The sequence below is a fragment of the Capricornis sumatraensis genome, chromosome 22 (genome assembly GCF_032405125.1).
Source record: "Capricornis sumatraensis isolate serow.1 chromosome 22, serow.2, whole genome shotgun sequence".
In the NCBI taxonomy this organism is placed as follows: Eukaryota; Metazoa; Chordata; class Mammalia; order Artiodactyla; family Bovidae; genus Capricornis; species Capricornis sumatraensis.
Window position 1 is genome coordinate 8,234,505 of NC_091090.1, and position 14,821 is coordinate 8,249,325.

A 14,821-nucleotide genomic window follows, 5' to 3' on the forward strand; every position below is an offset into this window, starting at 1 on the left:
GATTCTTTGCACTACCAATCACCATAGTTCTCGAAAGTCAGAATCTTCAAGATAACCCTTTCAAAAAGAAGTTTTGCTCAATCCACAGCTGTCATGTCAGTCTGTCCACAATTCTTTTAGTTAGCTTCTTTGTTCTCCAATGGAATATGGACACACTTCAAAGTTCCTCACCTGTAATCTTTGGGATCCAATTTCCTCAAGCAATTTACCATGTTTAGGGTCAGGAGATGGATGTGCATGGTTCTGAATTTTAGACACTCTCTGTGAATGCATGAAGTTCAGATCATATTCACTCCTAAGCGATCACACACTAGAACAGTACAGATCATTGGGATATAACAATATCTATGATAAAAAATTTGATCATTAAGTTTTTCATAGTTTACTTGGCAGTTCTGACTTACAGTTCTTTACCACAGATCTAATACATAGTTCTATGATTAAAGGAAACCATAGTTACTCTATGAGGCATTTCCAGAAATGTAGGTTTACAAAAAAGCCCCATCAGGATAAACCTCAACAGATTTCAGTTCTTTCCACACTTTCTCTTCCTTTTTAATTCTGTCCACCTGCGTGACTTCAACTATAACTGATGTGTGCGGTTCCCACCCTTCTCTGCTTCTGATTCCCCAGCAGGGTTTCCGTGGGTAATTTCACATGGATGACTTTCTGACAACTTGGCTCCTCAGTGGGTCCGAACTTCAGTTTGTCTTTTCTGCCTTCACAACTGTTCCTTCCTCTGAGCCCCAAACCTGAGTCATCTACAATCCCTGTCTTCTCCTCAACTGGTCACCACACAGCTTAGGTGAAGACACTACTTGATGTTTCTTTCTGATGCACACATGGGGAATTCGTGCCATTCCTACCTTTAGGGAGATACTGTAGATGTTTCTGTCACCTTATTAAGCCCCTTACTACGTTTATCTTTGGGAGCAGAATGACTCCTTGATGAGGGTTCCTGGGGAGGGACTGGGACCACTATTGGCAGGGCTGGTGTAGGAAAGGTCCCTCTCACAGATGGTCCTGTCTCTTGCTCACTTGTGCTGCAGGCCACGTGGACTGGAGGGTGTCAGGCTCTTTTGAGCCCCTGGTCTTCAGGTGAGAAGCAGTACAGGTAGGGTTCCTTCCTGCCTTAGTGTTGGGAAGGACTATACTTCATTTGTGACTGGGCGGGTCAGCAGAGTTAGGGAGAAAAGGGATAAGATGCTTCATCTTGGCTCTGAGTCTAAGACAGGCTCTTAATTTCCTTTTGAATCCTTGTATGCGTTCTCAATTTGGTTGAAAATCTAAAGGGAAAAAGGGCTGCAGGATGTATCATCTACATCCCTAATACCAAATTCTCTTCACTAATTTTCACAACTTCACTGTCTTGGGTGACAGTGCTAACTCACTATCATAAAAATTAAAAAATTATATATACTTTTCCATCTTGATTTTTCATTCCAAGGTATGAAAGACCTTCCTCCTCCATTGCTACCTGCAGACTTTAAATTTGTGATTTTGCTATAATATCAATTATTCTTTATTAATAAAAACCTACTGGAAAGAATAGGTATGAATTCTACTAAATTAACTTCCAAAAGGATTGATTGGCTGATTTAATATTTATTGAATTCCACAATGCATTAGCATTGCACAACCACACAGAAAGAAGCAATTAATAACATGCCATCATTTGGAGAGGGGATAATAAATTAGCAACAAAGATGCCAGAAAATAACAATAGAACCTAAATACTAAATTCTTTCAACGATTTGGTTAGCTTATTATTAGTATCCTTGAGATTTTGATGCAAAGAACAAAAATGAACAGCTCTAAAACGAAGTATCTATAATCAACTGCAGGGCAGTAAAGTATTTGCCTGCCAAAAGAGATAAATGATGTTCTTGTGTGCACTTGAAACTTACAAATGGCTGCAGTAAGACTCAGGATGATAACAGTTGTGCTCAAGTTATAGCTCAGAAAACTAAAATTGCTATTTAGTTGCTTTTTGTTGTTATAAATGTACAGTTTGGGGCAAACTGGTTACTATGCTGAGTTTGTGCTCTTAGGCATGTTTCAAGGAGAGTTGGGCCATTTCTTCTCACTCAGAAATTCTCCTCAATAAGAAGGATAAAGTAAAGATGACCTTCCTATCTTCTGTGAGATATTTCTCCCAATGTTTGCAAAAGGTTAATTCAGTTTTGTTGTTGCTTTAAATTACTCCATTGTGCCTCTGCGAAGCAAAGGGATATGGAATTCTTTCTTTTCTGGTGTGCCCCTCAGGGCAGGCTCCCAGACTTTTCCTCAATGACCCCTGCACAGTGGATGGGAATGTGGTGTCTCACTGCAGTGGCTGCAGAATCAGGAAACCTTTGAGCTACCTGCACAGATACTGTGCTACCTGTCAGCCCAAGAGCCTGGGACCTTGCTGGTAAGCCCATCCTGCAGGCACTCTGATCCACCATTCTCACTTTATACAACCACTGCAAGCAAGGTCCATCTTCAAACCAGAACATGTTGTTTTAAGAAACAAGATGTTCATAAGAAACTCAACCCCATGTTTCCCGTGGTGATGAATCGCATTTAAGACATGCGCTAGGCAATGCCTTTTTGAGTGTCCCATAACGCTTAGATATGATGATGGTTAAAGGCCTTAAGAACATCAAGAGTTAATCCTTTATGCAGAGCTGAACAGTAGATTACGTATAGTTAGAAAACTATACGGATTTTGATATCCTACAAGCAAGTAACAAAACAAGAATTGCCATCAATTCTTTAACTGCTTTCCATAATTTTACAAAATTACACGATTTTTTCAGCCTCTTAAATGTTTTTCACCTTAGTAGTTAGCAGAAACTCCACACATGTAGTAATGGGTTACCTTGTCATTCTAATTGCTGTTTCATTATTCAAGTAAATAAAACAAGCAAAACCCAGCCCCGCACGAACAAACCAGCCCCGGCTAGGGGGCAGCAGCCAGAGGCGCAAAACCGGCCGGCCGAGGTCGCTGTTGTCATTGGTTCCGACCCCGGTGCCCGGCGGCCGCTGCGGCGCCCTCTCCGCGCCTCCTGCGTCCGCACTGCGCCAGCGGCCCCGGGACAACCTCCAACTGCAGGATCCTTTTTGCTGATGACGAAGGAAGGGGAGCGGGCAAGATGGAGAGGAGTGTGTGCCTTTTGAGTGTGACAGATCACTATTTCCTCCCTCTCCCTACAAAATCTCTCCTCCGAGCATTTACAAGTCAACCTCCAGCTTCTCCATCTGCCGGTTCCATAAACTGAAATTGCTTCTCCCTCCAGCTGCACTAAAGGAGGCGAGGTTCTAGGGTCAACGAATGGACGGATAGAAGGGGATGGCAAGTGCCCACTTCTCGGCTGCCAAACTGTGCCAAGTTAGGGGTGGTCGGGGTCACGTCTGCAGACCCGAGCTGGGGCGCGCGTCCAGTTCAGGGGGGGCCGGAGAGGTAGTGGGCCCCCTGTTCCGGGGAACCCCGAATCCCAGGGAGGCCCTGACTGGGGCTCACGCGTGGTCGTGCAGGAACTCCCCCCTCCCGCAAGCAATCGCTCACCCGGCTGCATCCTCCGAAGCCCCAGCCGCGCGGGTCGGGGCGCGGTGAGGTGGGAGGCGGGGGCAGCACTGCCCGGAGGCTCCCGCCGGCGCCCTGCGGTCTACCCCCGGCTCCCGGGCGCCCCCTGTCGCTGGACTCCCCAGCGATCCGGCCGCGCGTGGCCAGGGAGGCGGCAGCCCCGGCGCTAGGGAGCGAAGGGGCGCCCGGCCGGAGCCCCGCGGACGGCGCGGACCGGCCGGCGGCCCGGCGGGAGGGCGCAGGGCGCTCAGGCCGGGGCGCAGCCGGGGGCCGCCGGAGCCGCCGCAGCCATGTCCGCGCGCGCCGCCGCAGCCAGGCCGTGATGTCATCCGCGGGCCCCCGCCGCGGCGCCCCGCGCCCGCCCCCCGCGCCCCGCGCCCGCCCCGCCCTACGAGCTCCGGCTTCGGGATGCTGCGGCCGCGGCGGCCGCGGGGCGATGCGCGGGGTCCGGGCGGGGCCGGCGCGGCCCGCGGGGCGGGCCCTCCCCCTCCCCCCGCGCCGCGTCTGCGGCGGGGCTGCGCCCGGGGGCTGCGCGCGGGGCGGGGCGGGGGCGCCCGCGGGGGGCGGGGGCGGCTCCCCGCCGCCGAGTGCCCGCCGGGCCGTCGTCTGCTGAGTCATGGGCAGCGCTGCCCGCAGCCCGGGCTCATTCGCACAGCGCGGCGGGCGCGGGTGCGCAGCCATTGGGCCGGCGCGGGGCCGCGAGCGCCGGGCATGACGCTCTGAGCCGCGCTCGCCGCGCCGCGTGCGCCCCGCGCGGGTGCCTGTGCCGCCGCCCTCCGGTCCCGCCGCCCGCCGGCCGGCCGCGCCGCGCCCGCACCATGATCGCCGCCGCGTTCCTCGTCCTGCTGAGACCCTATAGCATCCAATGTGCCCTCTTCCTCCTGCTGCTTCTGCTGGGCACCATCGCCACCATCGTCTTTTTCTGCTGCTGGCACCGCAGGCTCCAGAAGGGGAGGCATCCCATGAAATCGGTCTTTTCGGGTCGTTCAAGGAGCCGAGGTGAGGCGCGTCGCGGCGGGCTTCTTCGGGGCCGGGGGCACCGCTCGGCGGGTCTGGAGAGGGGAACGCGGCTCGCTCCCTCCGCGCCGCTGCCCTCACCGCGTCCTCGCTCTCCCTCCCCCGGCCCGGTGCGCTTCGGTGTTTCAAGCCCTGGCCGCCTCCTCCGGTCCGCCGGGTCGTGGTGCCCGCGGCGCGCGCGGCCCCGGGAGAGGGGAGGCGGCGGACGCTCGGGCTCGGCGCCTGAGCCCGGGGTGACCGAGCCGAGTCCAGGCTGCGGCAGCCGCCTCCACCCGCGCCCCCCGGCGCCGGAGCCTGGGGCAGGGAGACTTCGGGGCGCCCTAACTCCCCCAAAACTTTCCCTGAAACTTCTAAACTGATGGCCTAGCAGCCAGCCCGCCCTGCGGGCTGTCCCCACTGCGTTCAAGGCGTCCGGAACGCGCCTTCCGGCCCCCGGCCCCCCAGGTAAGTCGTCGGTGACTTGGCAGGTGAAGAACAAGGAGTTAATTGAAGTCTCGTTTTTCTCTTTTTTTTCCTCCCCCAGATGCTGTTCTGAGATCTCACCACTTTCGTTCCGAGGTAATTTATTTAGCGCGCACGCTCAAGGTCAGAAGAAGTTCTCTTTCCCGGGTACCAGTATTAATCATAGGCGTGTTCAGAAGCCAGCAAGGGAGGGTGTTGAATTGCGAGCCCACAGCCCCTAAGCCAAAAGGAACATGTTTGCTTTGAAGCGACTCCCCAGCATGAGTTCCCCGGGAGTGGTTTTGGCAGAGTTCTTGTGTTGTGGAGCCGCTGTGCTGGAAGGGGAGAGACAGCCCCTAAAAGCGGCCTGACCTCAGGAATGCAGCCTTGCGGTGGCTGTCAGCTTCCTTGACCATCTGGCAGTGGCCGGAAGCTTTCTGGGTGCAGTCAGCCAGCCGCCGCTGTTCACTTGGGTATCCGACCGCACTGGGAGCTTTTAGGGAGTTAGCGCAGGGCAATTTGATCGGTGTGCATTGCCATTTAGACTTGCAAGTTTGTATTCCTGTTCAGCCAGAAAGCGCTCCATGTTTTACTAGGGACGTCTGATGACTTTCGCAAAGTGATGATGATAGTGATCCGGCTTTACCCTCAAAAGGTGAACCACCCATCCCTCCTTAAACGGGTGACCTGGCTGCACTGATTCAGTGGAACTGTGGTAGCGCTAGGTCTGCTGGAGACAGAGCAAAACCGAGAAGCGCAAGCTCTCCCGACGCAGCGTTTCTTGATGAGTTTCCAGGCCAACCCCCACTTAAGCCCACATGATTCCCCTTCTTTCCCGGGGAGTTTCCCACAGCTAGGAGGTTGCTGGTAGCAATGGGTGAGTGGCTTGGTCATCTTAGCAAAGACTTCATAGTTAAACACCCTCCATCGGCTTGCTATGTACCTGAGAAGTTATTTCACATTTCATTTCCCTTGTTAATCCGGTGTTTTGTCGCACCCTGGATATTTGACTGGACTCTGGTTGCTTGAAAGCTTTGACTGTATTACTCTAACACCCTTATAATGCTGCTCGATGAGGAATTATGCGTCGTGTCCTGGTGGGTGAGAACTCTGGGCTCAATTTAGGACTGTAAAGAGAATAAAATAACCAATCAGATAATCAGAGGTTCCAATGCTAACTAATTGTGTGGTGCTGGGAGACTCAACTTCTCAGACCCTCAGTTTCCCTTCCTGTAAAATGGGGCTAATAGTATCTTACCGGGCTGTAAGGGGAGGGCAGGGTTTACCAGTAATCATGTTTTTTAAAAAAACCCATTTATGGGAATTCCCTTGTGGCCCAGTGATTAGGACTCTGCCCTTCCATTGCAGGGGCCCTGGATTCAGGGAACTAGAATCCCAGAAGCTGTGCAGTGAGGCAAAAAAAAAAAAAAAAGGAAAGAAAACCAGAAACAAAAGCCCATTTAGTTTATAATAGCTATTCAGTACCTGATAGGTATCATTACATTTTGTAAAATTGAATTAAAAATGTGTAAAAATAAAAGATTTGTCTGCAAATCTTAAAGTCTTTATTAGATTAATTAATTCAAAGTTATCTGAAACAACATAAACTGTGTCTATTATAAACCAACCATTTTTGAATATCTGATTAATAGAATAACCCATCTAGAAGTGAAAAAAAAAATCAAGCACAGTCAAGATATGAACAAAATTTACAATTTTGATTTTAAAAAGAGATTACCAGTCCAATACACATCCATGCTGGAACCAGAATTAAAATTCTGTTATAGGTTGTTAGATCAACCATCAAGTGTTTCAGAGAAAAGTGCAGACAGAGAAAATGAGATAGGACTACGTTTTGTTTAGTTATCTGTCAGTTAAGTATTTATCCTAAACTTGCCTTTGGTTAGGAAAGCTGAGAGTGACTGTTTAGCACCATAGTTCATTTCACAAGATCCCCTGTACAGACTGACGTCCTGTGTGTGCTTCATATTTGCCTAATCTGCTGGGTTGTGAGCATCTTGACGGCTTGGACCAAGTCTCTCATTTAGGGCTGTATCCCCATTGCCTGTTGTGTAAAGAATATTTATCAAATGAGTGAAAATCCCTCAGTGAGTGCCTGTTTCCATAACTGGGCAAATACAACTCAGAATTGGGCTGAAGAGAAAAATTTTTTTGCACTTTCTCCGGACAGTGCTCAGAATTCAGCATTTGCTAAATCCCAGCTCTTATTTTATCTTTCTGGATGTTAAAATATTGCTCTGGAGTTTGTACTGAAAATGTAAATCACTAATTACAGGAAAATGGATTTGGTTAGAATTTTTTTCTCAGAAAGTTCAGTGCCATGTTAGTGTCATTTGTTGACAGCTGTGCTCTTGTTCGTACCAAGGTCTTGTGCTAAACTACTCAAAGTCATGTGATAAGTGAACATCCTTAGACTGCTCCAGGAGAATGTCTGTTTCATCACTGTTTCATGTTCACTACAAATAAAACATTTTCCCCTAAGGAAAACAGGGGTGGATTTTTTTTTCCCCTTCTCCCTTTCAAAACGCCATTTCCTGCAGAATTTTCTCCGTGGGAAATACCTCTGAAGTTTTTGGATTCTAGCAAATTAGAAAACCAGAACTTGGGTTGCTTTTTAGCAGTAGCTGATGCAAAATAAGTATCAAATAAAACGATTTTGTTTTCTTACAAGTTATAGTCCTGTCGAGTATTCTTATCCCAGTCTCAGTCTGTGGGTAAGTCACTCAGCGTTTCTCTAGTGGTCAAATGAGGGAAGTGGGTTTAAGATCTGCTGGTGTATCTGGAAATGTGAAAGAGATTTGGGGATGCCTTCGAACATAGGAGAAGTTCAGTTAGCACTTGGCTGCTTTACTTGGTGGAGGATATCGCTTCTGTTTTCCATACGTCCAGAAAGGAGTTCAACTGGACAGGAAATTTCAGGATGTTTCTTCCCAGGTAGGGAGAGAAATACTTTTCCCAGGGGGGAGACTTTGTCATCAGGACCCAGCATGCTTTGGGGAAGTTTTGCAGCAGGAAAAAAAAAAAAAAATCCACATCTCTCATCTGAGTGGCTGCAGCTGTTTAGTTCTAAGTGAATAATCAGGCTTCCCTGGTGGCTCAGATGGTAAAAGTGTCTGCCTACAGTGTGGGAGACCCAGGTTCGATTCCTGGGTCAGGAAGATCCCCTGGAGAAAGAAATGGCAACCCACTCCAGTACTTTTGCCTGGAAAATTCCATGGTTGGAGGAGCCTGGTGGGCTACAGTCCATGGGATTGCAGAGTCGGACATGACTGAGCAACTTCACTTTCACAAGTGAATAATCAACATCTCATCTCAGTCTCTCCCTCATAAAGCTAGAAGTAATTGATACAGATATTTATATTTGGCAACTACTAACAGTCCCCTTTCGGAGAAGGCAATGGCACCCCACTCCTGTACTCTTGCCTGGAAAATCCCATGGATGGAGGAGCCTGGAAGGCTGCAGTCCATGGGGTCACCAAGAGTCGGACATGACTGAGTGACTTCACTTTCACTTTTCGCTTGCATGGATTGGAGAAGGAAATGGCAACCCACTCCAGTGTTCTTGTCTGGAGAATCCCACGGACGGGGGAGCCTGGTAGGAGGCTGTCTATGGGGTCACACAGAGTCGGACACGACTGAAGTGACTTAGCTGCAGCAGCAGCAGCAGCAACAATCCCTTTTTATTTTCACACACTTGCAAACTCATCTTTACTGGCTTAGGAGTTCCCTAAATTTTAATGATAGCTTATGAGAATGTGAAATTATTAACCACCCAACAAGGGCTCAACCCCAATTCTCTAACAGATAAAAAGGAGCTCAGATAACTAGAAATATGCACTTTGTATGTGAAATTAAAGAACTTGTGCTGTGTGATACATATATATATAGTGATTGATATATATATGTATATAAAATACATTGATGAGGAGAAGTGATTTCATATTGATGTGAGACAGTCTGGAAACCAAGTGCTCATTCTGGGTCTGTAAGAAGGATACTTTTCCTGAGGACTTATAAGATTTGATGCTGTGACTTTACACAATGCCTGTTACCCTAGACACCTGTTATGAGGACCAGACAATGACAATCTTGGTTTTAAGGAAATCTCAGAAAGTGATATGGGTAATTGAGGTACCATTAGATTACAAGAAAGAGCCTTGGGAGCCCTTCAGGAGAGTGGAGACAATTACATATAAGGCCCTTGAGAATACCCAGTGTGGACACTGGAACATGATCCCTATTCATCAGCTCAGTGGAATAAGGGCAGCCTTGTTTGATATCAGGAAAAGCAAAAGTGCGCTTTGTGTCCATCAGGACTGAGTAAATAACTTCACTTCCCGTTTCAGGGAAAAGGAACCACTGTGTGATTTTTAACTGTGTCATTCACATTCCAGAGAATCATGTGCCCAGAATTCTCAGTGAAAGAGAGAAGCTCAGTGGAGTGAATTTTTAGTGGCCATTTGATGAAGCTGTCAAGGCACATGCCTTAGATTTTCCCAGGGACTCTCCGCATTACCTTCCCCTAGATGAGTAGGTGGTCGACACAGACTCTCTTGGCCTCATCATGTTCCCAGAGCCTCTCTGCTTCAAACCATGGAAGCATGTTCAGTGGAGTAACTGTGGTTCACAGCTTCTCCTGGAATCTGCATCTTCCATTAAGAATTACCAATCTCAGGACTTCCCTGGCGGTCCACTGGCTAAGATTCTGAGCTTCCAGTGCATAGGACCAGGGTTCGATTCCTCACCGGGGGACTAGATCCCATGTGCTGCAACTAAAGATCCTGTGTGCTGCAGCTGAGACCCAAAGAAAAAAGAGTGTTACTCATTTAGTGAATTAGAGAAAATGATAGTTTATTATTTAGTTTTCTTTTGCAATTAATTTATCTTTATAAACAAATTCCTTGCTAGGAGTTAAATTCTAGGTCTAAGTCAGTTTATGCTAATTAAAACAATCAAGTTGAACTCGACACATGATATTGGGTTCATTTTGCTTCACTCAGTTATTTTAAAAACAGACATTTATTTTTTCATCACCTACAGGGTATAATATTAGATGGTAGGAATAACAAAGGGTCTGAGGTATAACCCTTGCCCTTAATGATAACTTTTCAGGTCACTCCCAATAGCAGTGCTGAAATTTTGCAGTTACTGGTTGGGTTCCCGTAACTGAAGTGCTGTGCGCTTTCCAGCTATGAATCACAAATGTGATGGAAGCATCAGAGGCCAAGCTGTGCAAGTACAGCGAGTACATTCATGAAAAAGACAAATTCATCCCATCCACCAGGTCACCACTAGCATAGAAGTCACCCTTACTTCAGCTCTGTGGTGACAGAGGATGCTGAGAGCTAAAGAAGAAGAAGAAAAGAAAGAAAAAATACCTACTGTTTTTTCTTGCATCCAAACCTATTAAATCCAATCTAGAAGAAAGCTTTTTCAGAGAAGTCTGAAATCTTTGTCTAAACTTAAAGGTTAAGAGCTTAATTTTTGAGACTGCAGTTACAGCATAGAACCAGGCAGATAACAAGCAGTGGTTTAATGAGACTACAGGAATAAGAGTTTAGAGTCTTGGTTTGGGTTCCAGCTCTGCCACTAACTGTGCCATCTTAGTCTAGTCTCTCAGGGGCTCTGACACAGACCTGCTGTTCCCACTGGTAACATGAAGATGATATCTGAGTAAACACGCCCTGTTTTTGCTATGTGCAAAAAAAGCATCCTGCTAAAAAAGGCATCATGTAAAGCACAATTCTAAGAATTTAAAGCAGGGAAAGGTAAAATAATTAGCATGAGCATGAAGTAACAGATTATTATAAAAGGGATGGTTGGAGTAATTCTGATGATGTGATGCTTCTGGCTGGGGTGATCAGAGAAGCCTTCCAGGAGGAGGTGATGTTACTGTTGCAGCATGCAGGCTGAGTAGTATCCAGCTAGACAGAGAGGGACTCAGAGCAAACCCCCAAGCCAGCAGAACCACTTAAGAATAGGGAACAATTTAGGAAACACATTTGTTTTTAGATAGCTCAGAACATGTCCATGTGATTAGAAGGTAGGGGTCTTGAGATCACATCACGGAATGTCGAACTGGAAACATAAGTAGGTACCAGCTATAATAAAAATTATTTTTGAGTACCACTCAGTAGCTGACAAAGGCTTTCACAGAACATTATTTGAGCATCTTAGGAGGACACCTGCTCTGAACTCTCAAGAGAAGCAAAGAGTTTTTATTTCTTTTCTAGCAACTACAGCTAAACAGCCCATTTACTCTTTTTACTGTGTCACGGAGTGTGGAGAGTTGTGGCCTCGGCTCTCAGGTCTGGGACTGTGACTGGCCGGGGACTGTCCTGGTCACCTGAAAGCTGTGTTCTTGCAGGACATTGCATATTTCAGGTCTCGCTCTCAAGCATCATGGGGTTATTCTTGACCACGGACACCGTGTGTGTCGAGGGATTTGCAGGCAATTTATTATGTACAAGGCCATGTGATATATTACAGTTTTAAAAAATATATGAAATATGTCTCTGCTTTTAAACTTCTTCCTTGAAGAAAATCCCCCTCCCATAATAATCTGAATGTCTATTTCCTCCTCAGATCCTCAAGCCTAGCCCTTCACCCTCAGCCAGTGACTTCTGTCTCCTAACTCTGAAGACATCAGTGCCACCAAGTAATAGCACTTGAAACTTCTTGCCCCTGCATATTAACTGGCATCGTAATCTTCCCTCCCACCCATTCGTCCGCCTCCTTATGGGCGCTTTATGCTTATGCCGTGAATTCCTTGTCTTCTGTCTCTTGGGGGAGTTGACTCCGCTGTTTTGTCTTCTCTTGCTCCCTGTTTGCTGGCGCCTGCTCCTGACATATAAACATCATAGGTGCGTCCTTTCAAAAACAACGCAAACCTCCCTATTCCGCTAGCTCTTCTCTTGGCAAGAAAAGTTCCCTGTGAAAGGTTCTTTATCTGCCACCTCCCATTCCTTCAGTTCAGTTCAGTTGCTCAGTCATGTGTCCAACTCTTTCTGACCCCATGGACTGCAGTGCACCAGGCTTCCCTGTTCATCACTAACTCCTGGAGCTTCCTCAAACTCATGTCCATCAAGTCGTTGATGCCATCCAACCATCTCATCCTCTGTCACCCCCTTCTCCTTCCGCCTTCAATCTTTCCCAGCATCAGGATCTTTTTCAGTGAGTCCGTTGTTTGCATCAGGTGGCCAAAGTATTTGGAGTTTCAGCTTCAGCATCAGTCCTGCCAATGAATATTCAGGACTGATTTCCTTTGGATTGACTGGTTTGATCTTTCTTTCAGTCCAAAGAACTCTCAGAGTCTTCTCCAACACCACAGTTCAGAAGCATCAGTTCTTTACTGCTCAGCTTTCTATATAGTCCAACTCTCATATCCATACATGACTACTGGAAAACCATAGTTGTGACTAGATGGACCTTTGTTTTTGGCAAAGCAATGTCTCTGCTTTTTAAATACGCTGTCTAGGTTGGTGATAGCTTTTCTTCCAAGGAGCAAGCGTCTTTTAATTTTGTGGCTGCAGTCACCATCTGCACTGATTTGGAGCCCCCAAAAATAAAGTCTCTCACTGTTTCCATGCTCTTACTTATTTCTTGACTTAGTAGAAACTACTTCTGCTGCTGCAGCTTGAAACCACTCACCCTTTGCTCAGCCATGAGTTCCATATTGTTACATTTGGTATTTCTGTATTAGGTTTAATCAACCTATCTTGCATTGGACTTTGTTGACAACTGATCCCTTCTTTTAAAAAAATATTTATTTGTTTGTTTATTATTTATTTATTTGGTTTCTCTGGGTCTTAGTTGCCGCATGTGGGATCCAGCTCCCTGACCAAGGATTGGACCCAGGCCTCCCACTTTGGGAGCTTGAAGTCCCAGCCTCTGGACCACCGTGGAAGTCCCAACACCAATCCCTCCTTGAAACTCTTCCCCCCTTTTTTTTCTGGCCACGGCTCCCTCTGTTCCTATCTTAGACCCTCTTTTTCCTTATGTTGATATTCCCAAGTTATTCCCTTTCTCCTAATGTTTAAAATAACTTTGTTGAGATAAAATTCACATACTATATAGTTCACCCATTCAGTGATTTTTAGTGTGTTTATAATGTTGTGCAACCATCACACAATTTAATTGAAAACATTTTCATTATCCCCCCCAAGAAAGTCCATACCAGTTAGCAGTCACTCCACGTTCCTCTCCCACCTTCACACCCAGCCGTAGGCAACCACTTACCTGGTTTTGTCTAAATCGATTGGCTGGACCTCATTTTTACTCATCCTGTTCAGACTGTGCTTGTACTCACATATTTCCTGTTTTAGTTCCTTTTCACAGAATGAAAGTGAAAGGTGGTCAGTCGTGTCTGACTCTTTGCAGCTCTATAGTCCATGGAACTCTCCAGGCCAGAATACTGGAGTGGGTAGCCTTTCCCCTCTCCAGGGGATCTTTCCAACCCAGAGATCGAACCCAGGTCTCCTGCTTTGCGGGCGGATTCTTTACCAGCTGAGCTACAAGGGAAGCCCAAGAAGACTGGAGAGGGTAGCCGATCCCTTCTCCAGCAGGTCTTCCTGACCCAGGAATCAAACCAGGGTCTTCTGCACTGCAGGTGGATTCTTTACCAACTGAGCTATCAGGGAAGCCCCTTCGCCGAATGGCTACTTTGAAATCTCTATGTCAAATTCAGGCTTCACGCCTGACCTCCAGATGCAAAGAGTCGACCCTTTTTCTCCATTCTCACGTAGGTGCCCCGCAGGGATCTCAGACAGTGTGCCCCTGTTGTGGAGAGTGGCACACCCTCACCCCTGCTGCTGCAGTTGCCCAAACTAGAAATCTAGAAGCTGTACAGACCCCCTCATCCATCCTATCCCGTCCTGCCTTCCTTACCGTCCTCCTGATGGTTACCTTGCTTCAGACCCTATAACAAGCCTCCAGGCAAGTCTCCCTAACTCCCCACTCCCAGTCCATATACACTGATTTAGTAAAGAACATCTAAAATACAGATTAAGTCTTAAAACTTCCTGGTCAGGGAGCCGTTCTGGTCTTAGTGATCCCAGCATAAGATGGGTTATTAATAACCACAGATTTCTGTGGACTTCCCTGGAGACCCAGTGGTTAAGACTCTGTGCTTCCAGTACAGGGGAGCTTGCGTTTGATCCCTGGTTGGGGGACTAAGACCCTGCATGCTTCATGGTGTGGCCAAAAAATAAATCAACAGCTAAGAAAAAAAGTAAAAACAACAAGGATTTCTGTTCTCTCACAGCAAGAAGTCTAGAGATGCTGCTGGCTTTGGTGCAGCAGTCCCGCTTGTTATCGTTGGGGTGATTCGAATGGTCCTGGCCTTTCCTTCATGGTTGCAGGATGGTTGCACCATTCTAGACATCATGCCCGAATTCAAGGAAGGAAGTGAGGGAAAAGGCAGAGCCAGTCAAGGAAAGATATTCATTAGGAAATCAAAATCTTTGCCGGATGGATGCCTTTCCAGTTAGATTTCTTCTTATGCTTCATTGGTTAGAACTGTGTCACAAGCTTACCTCTCACTGCAGAGGAAGTTTTGACTATGAGCTTTCATTTTTCTTGGCTTCCTGGTAGATGTAGGCAGTAAGAAAAGGTTGGATAGGCCATATTCCTCCCCTGCTTAAAATCTTTCAGTGGCTTTCCCATTTGTTCTGGTAATAAAGTTAGACCTTTTTAATGTGATATCAGAGGGATCCCTATGCTGATGTCCTGGCGACAGTTCTAGTTCTCCAGACTGTGACTTTTTGGATTACTGTT

The 14,821-nt window shown here is 47.2% G+C and overlaps 1 protein-coding gene and 1 non-coding gene across 5 annotated transcripts in view; one reads left to right on the forward strand and one right to left on the reverse strand.

Annotated features, from left to right (window-relative positions):
• Positions 1–393: 393 nt before the first annotated feature.
• On the reverse strand, positions 394–521 carry LOC138069832 (small nucleolar RNA SNORA18). The gene has a single exon (XR_011144102.1). It is a non-coding gene; the product is annotated as a small nucleolar RNA SNORA18 (small nucleolar RNA).
• Positions 522–4,386: 3,865 nt separating this feature from the next.
• Positions 4,387–14,821, forward strand: part of DST (dystonin) — a 522,626-nt gene continuing 512,191 nt past the window's right edge. For 3 of the 4 annotated variants that reach the window (XM_068960482.1, XM_068960484.1, XM_068960486.1), the window contains exons 1-2: positions 4,387–4,567; positions 5,109–5,143. In XM_068960482.1, the coding sequence (XP_068816583.1) occupies positions 4,387–4,567; positions 5,109–5,143 (216 nt within the window). Of the gene's footprint in view, positions 4,568–5,108; positions 5,171–14,821 lie in introns of all 4 variants that reach the window. The other variant, XM_068960483.1, reaches the window with a different exon arrangement.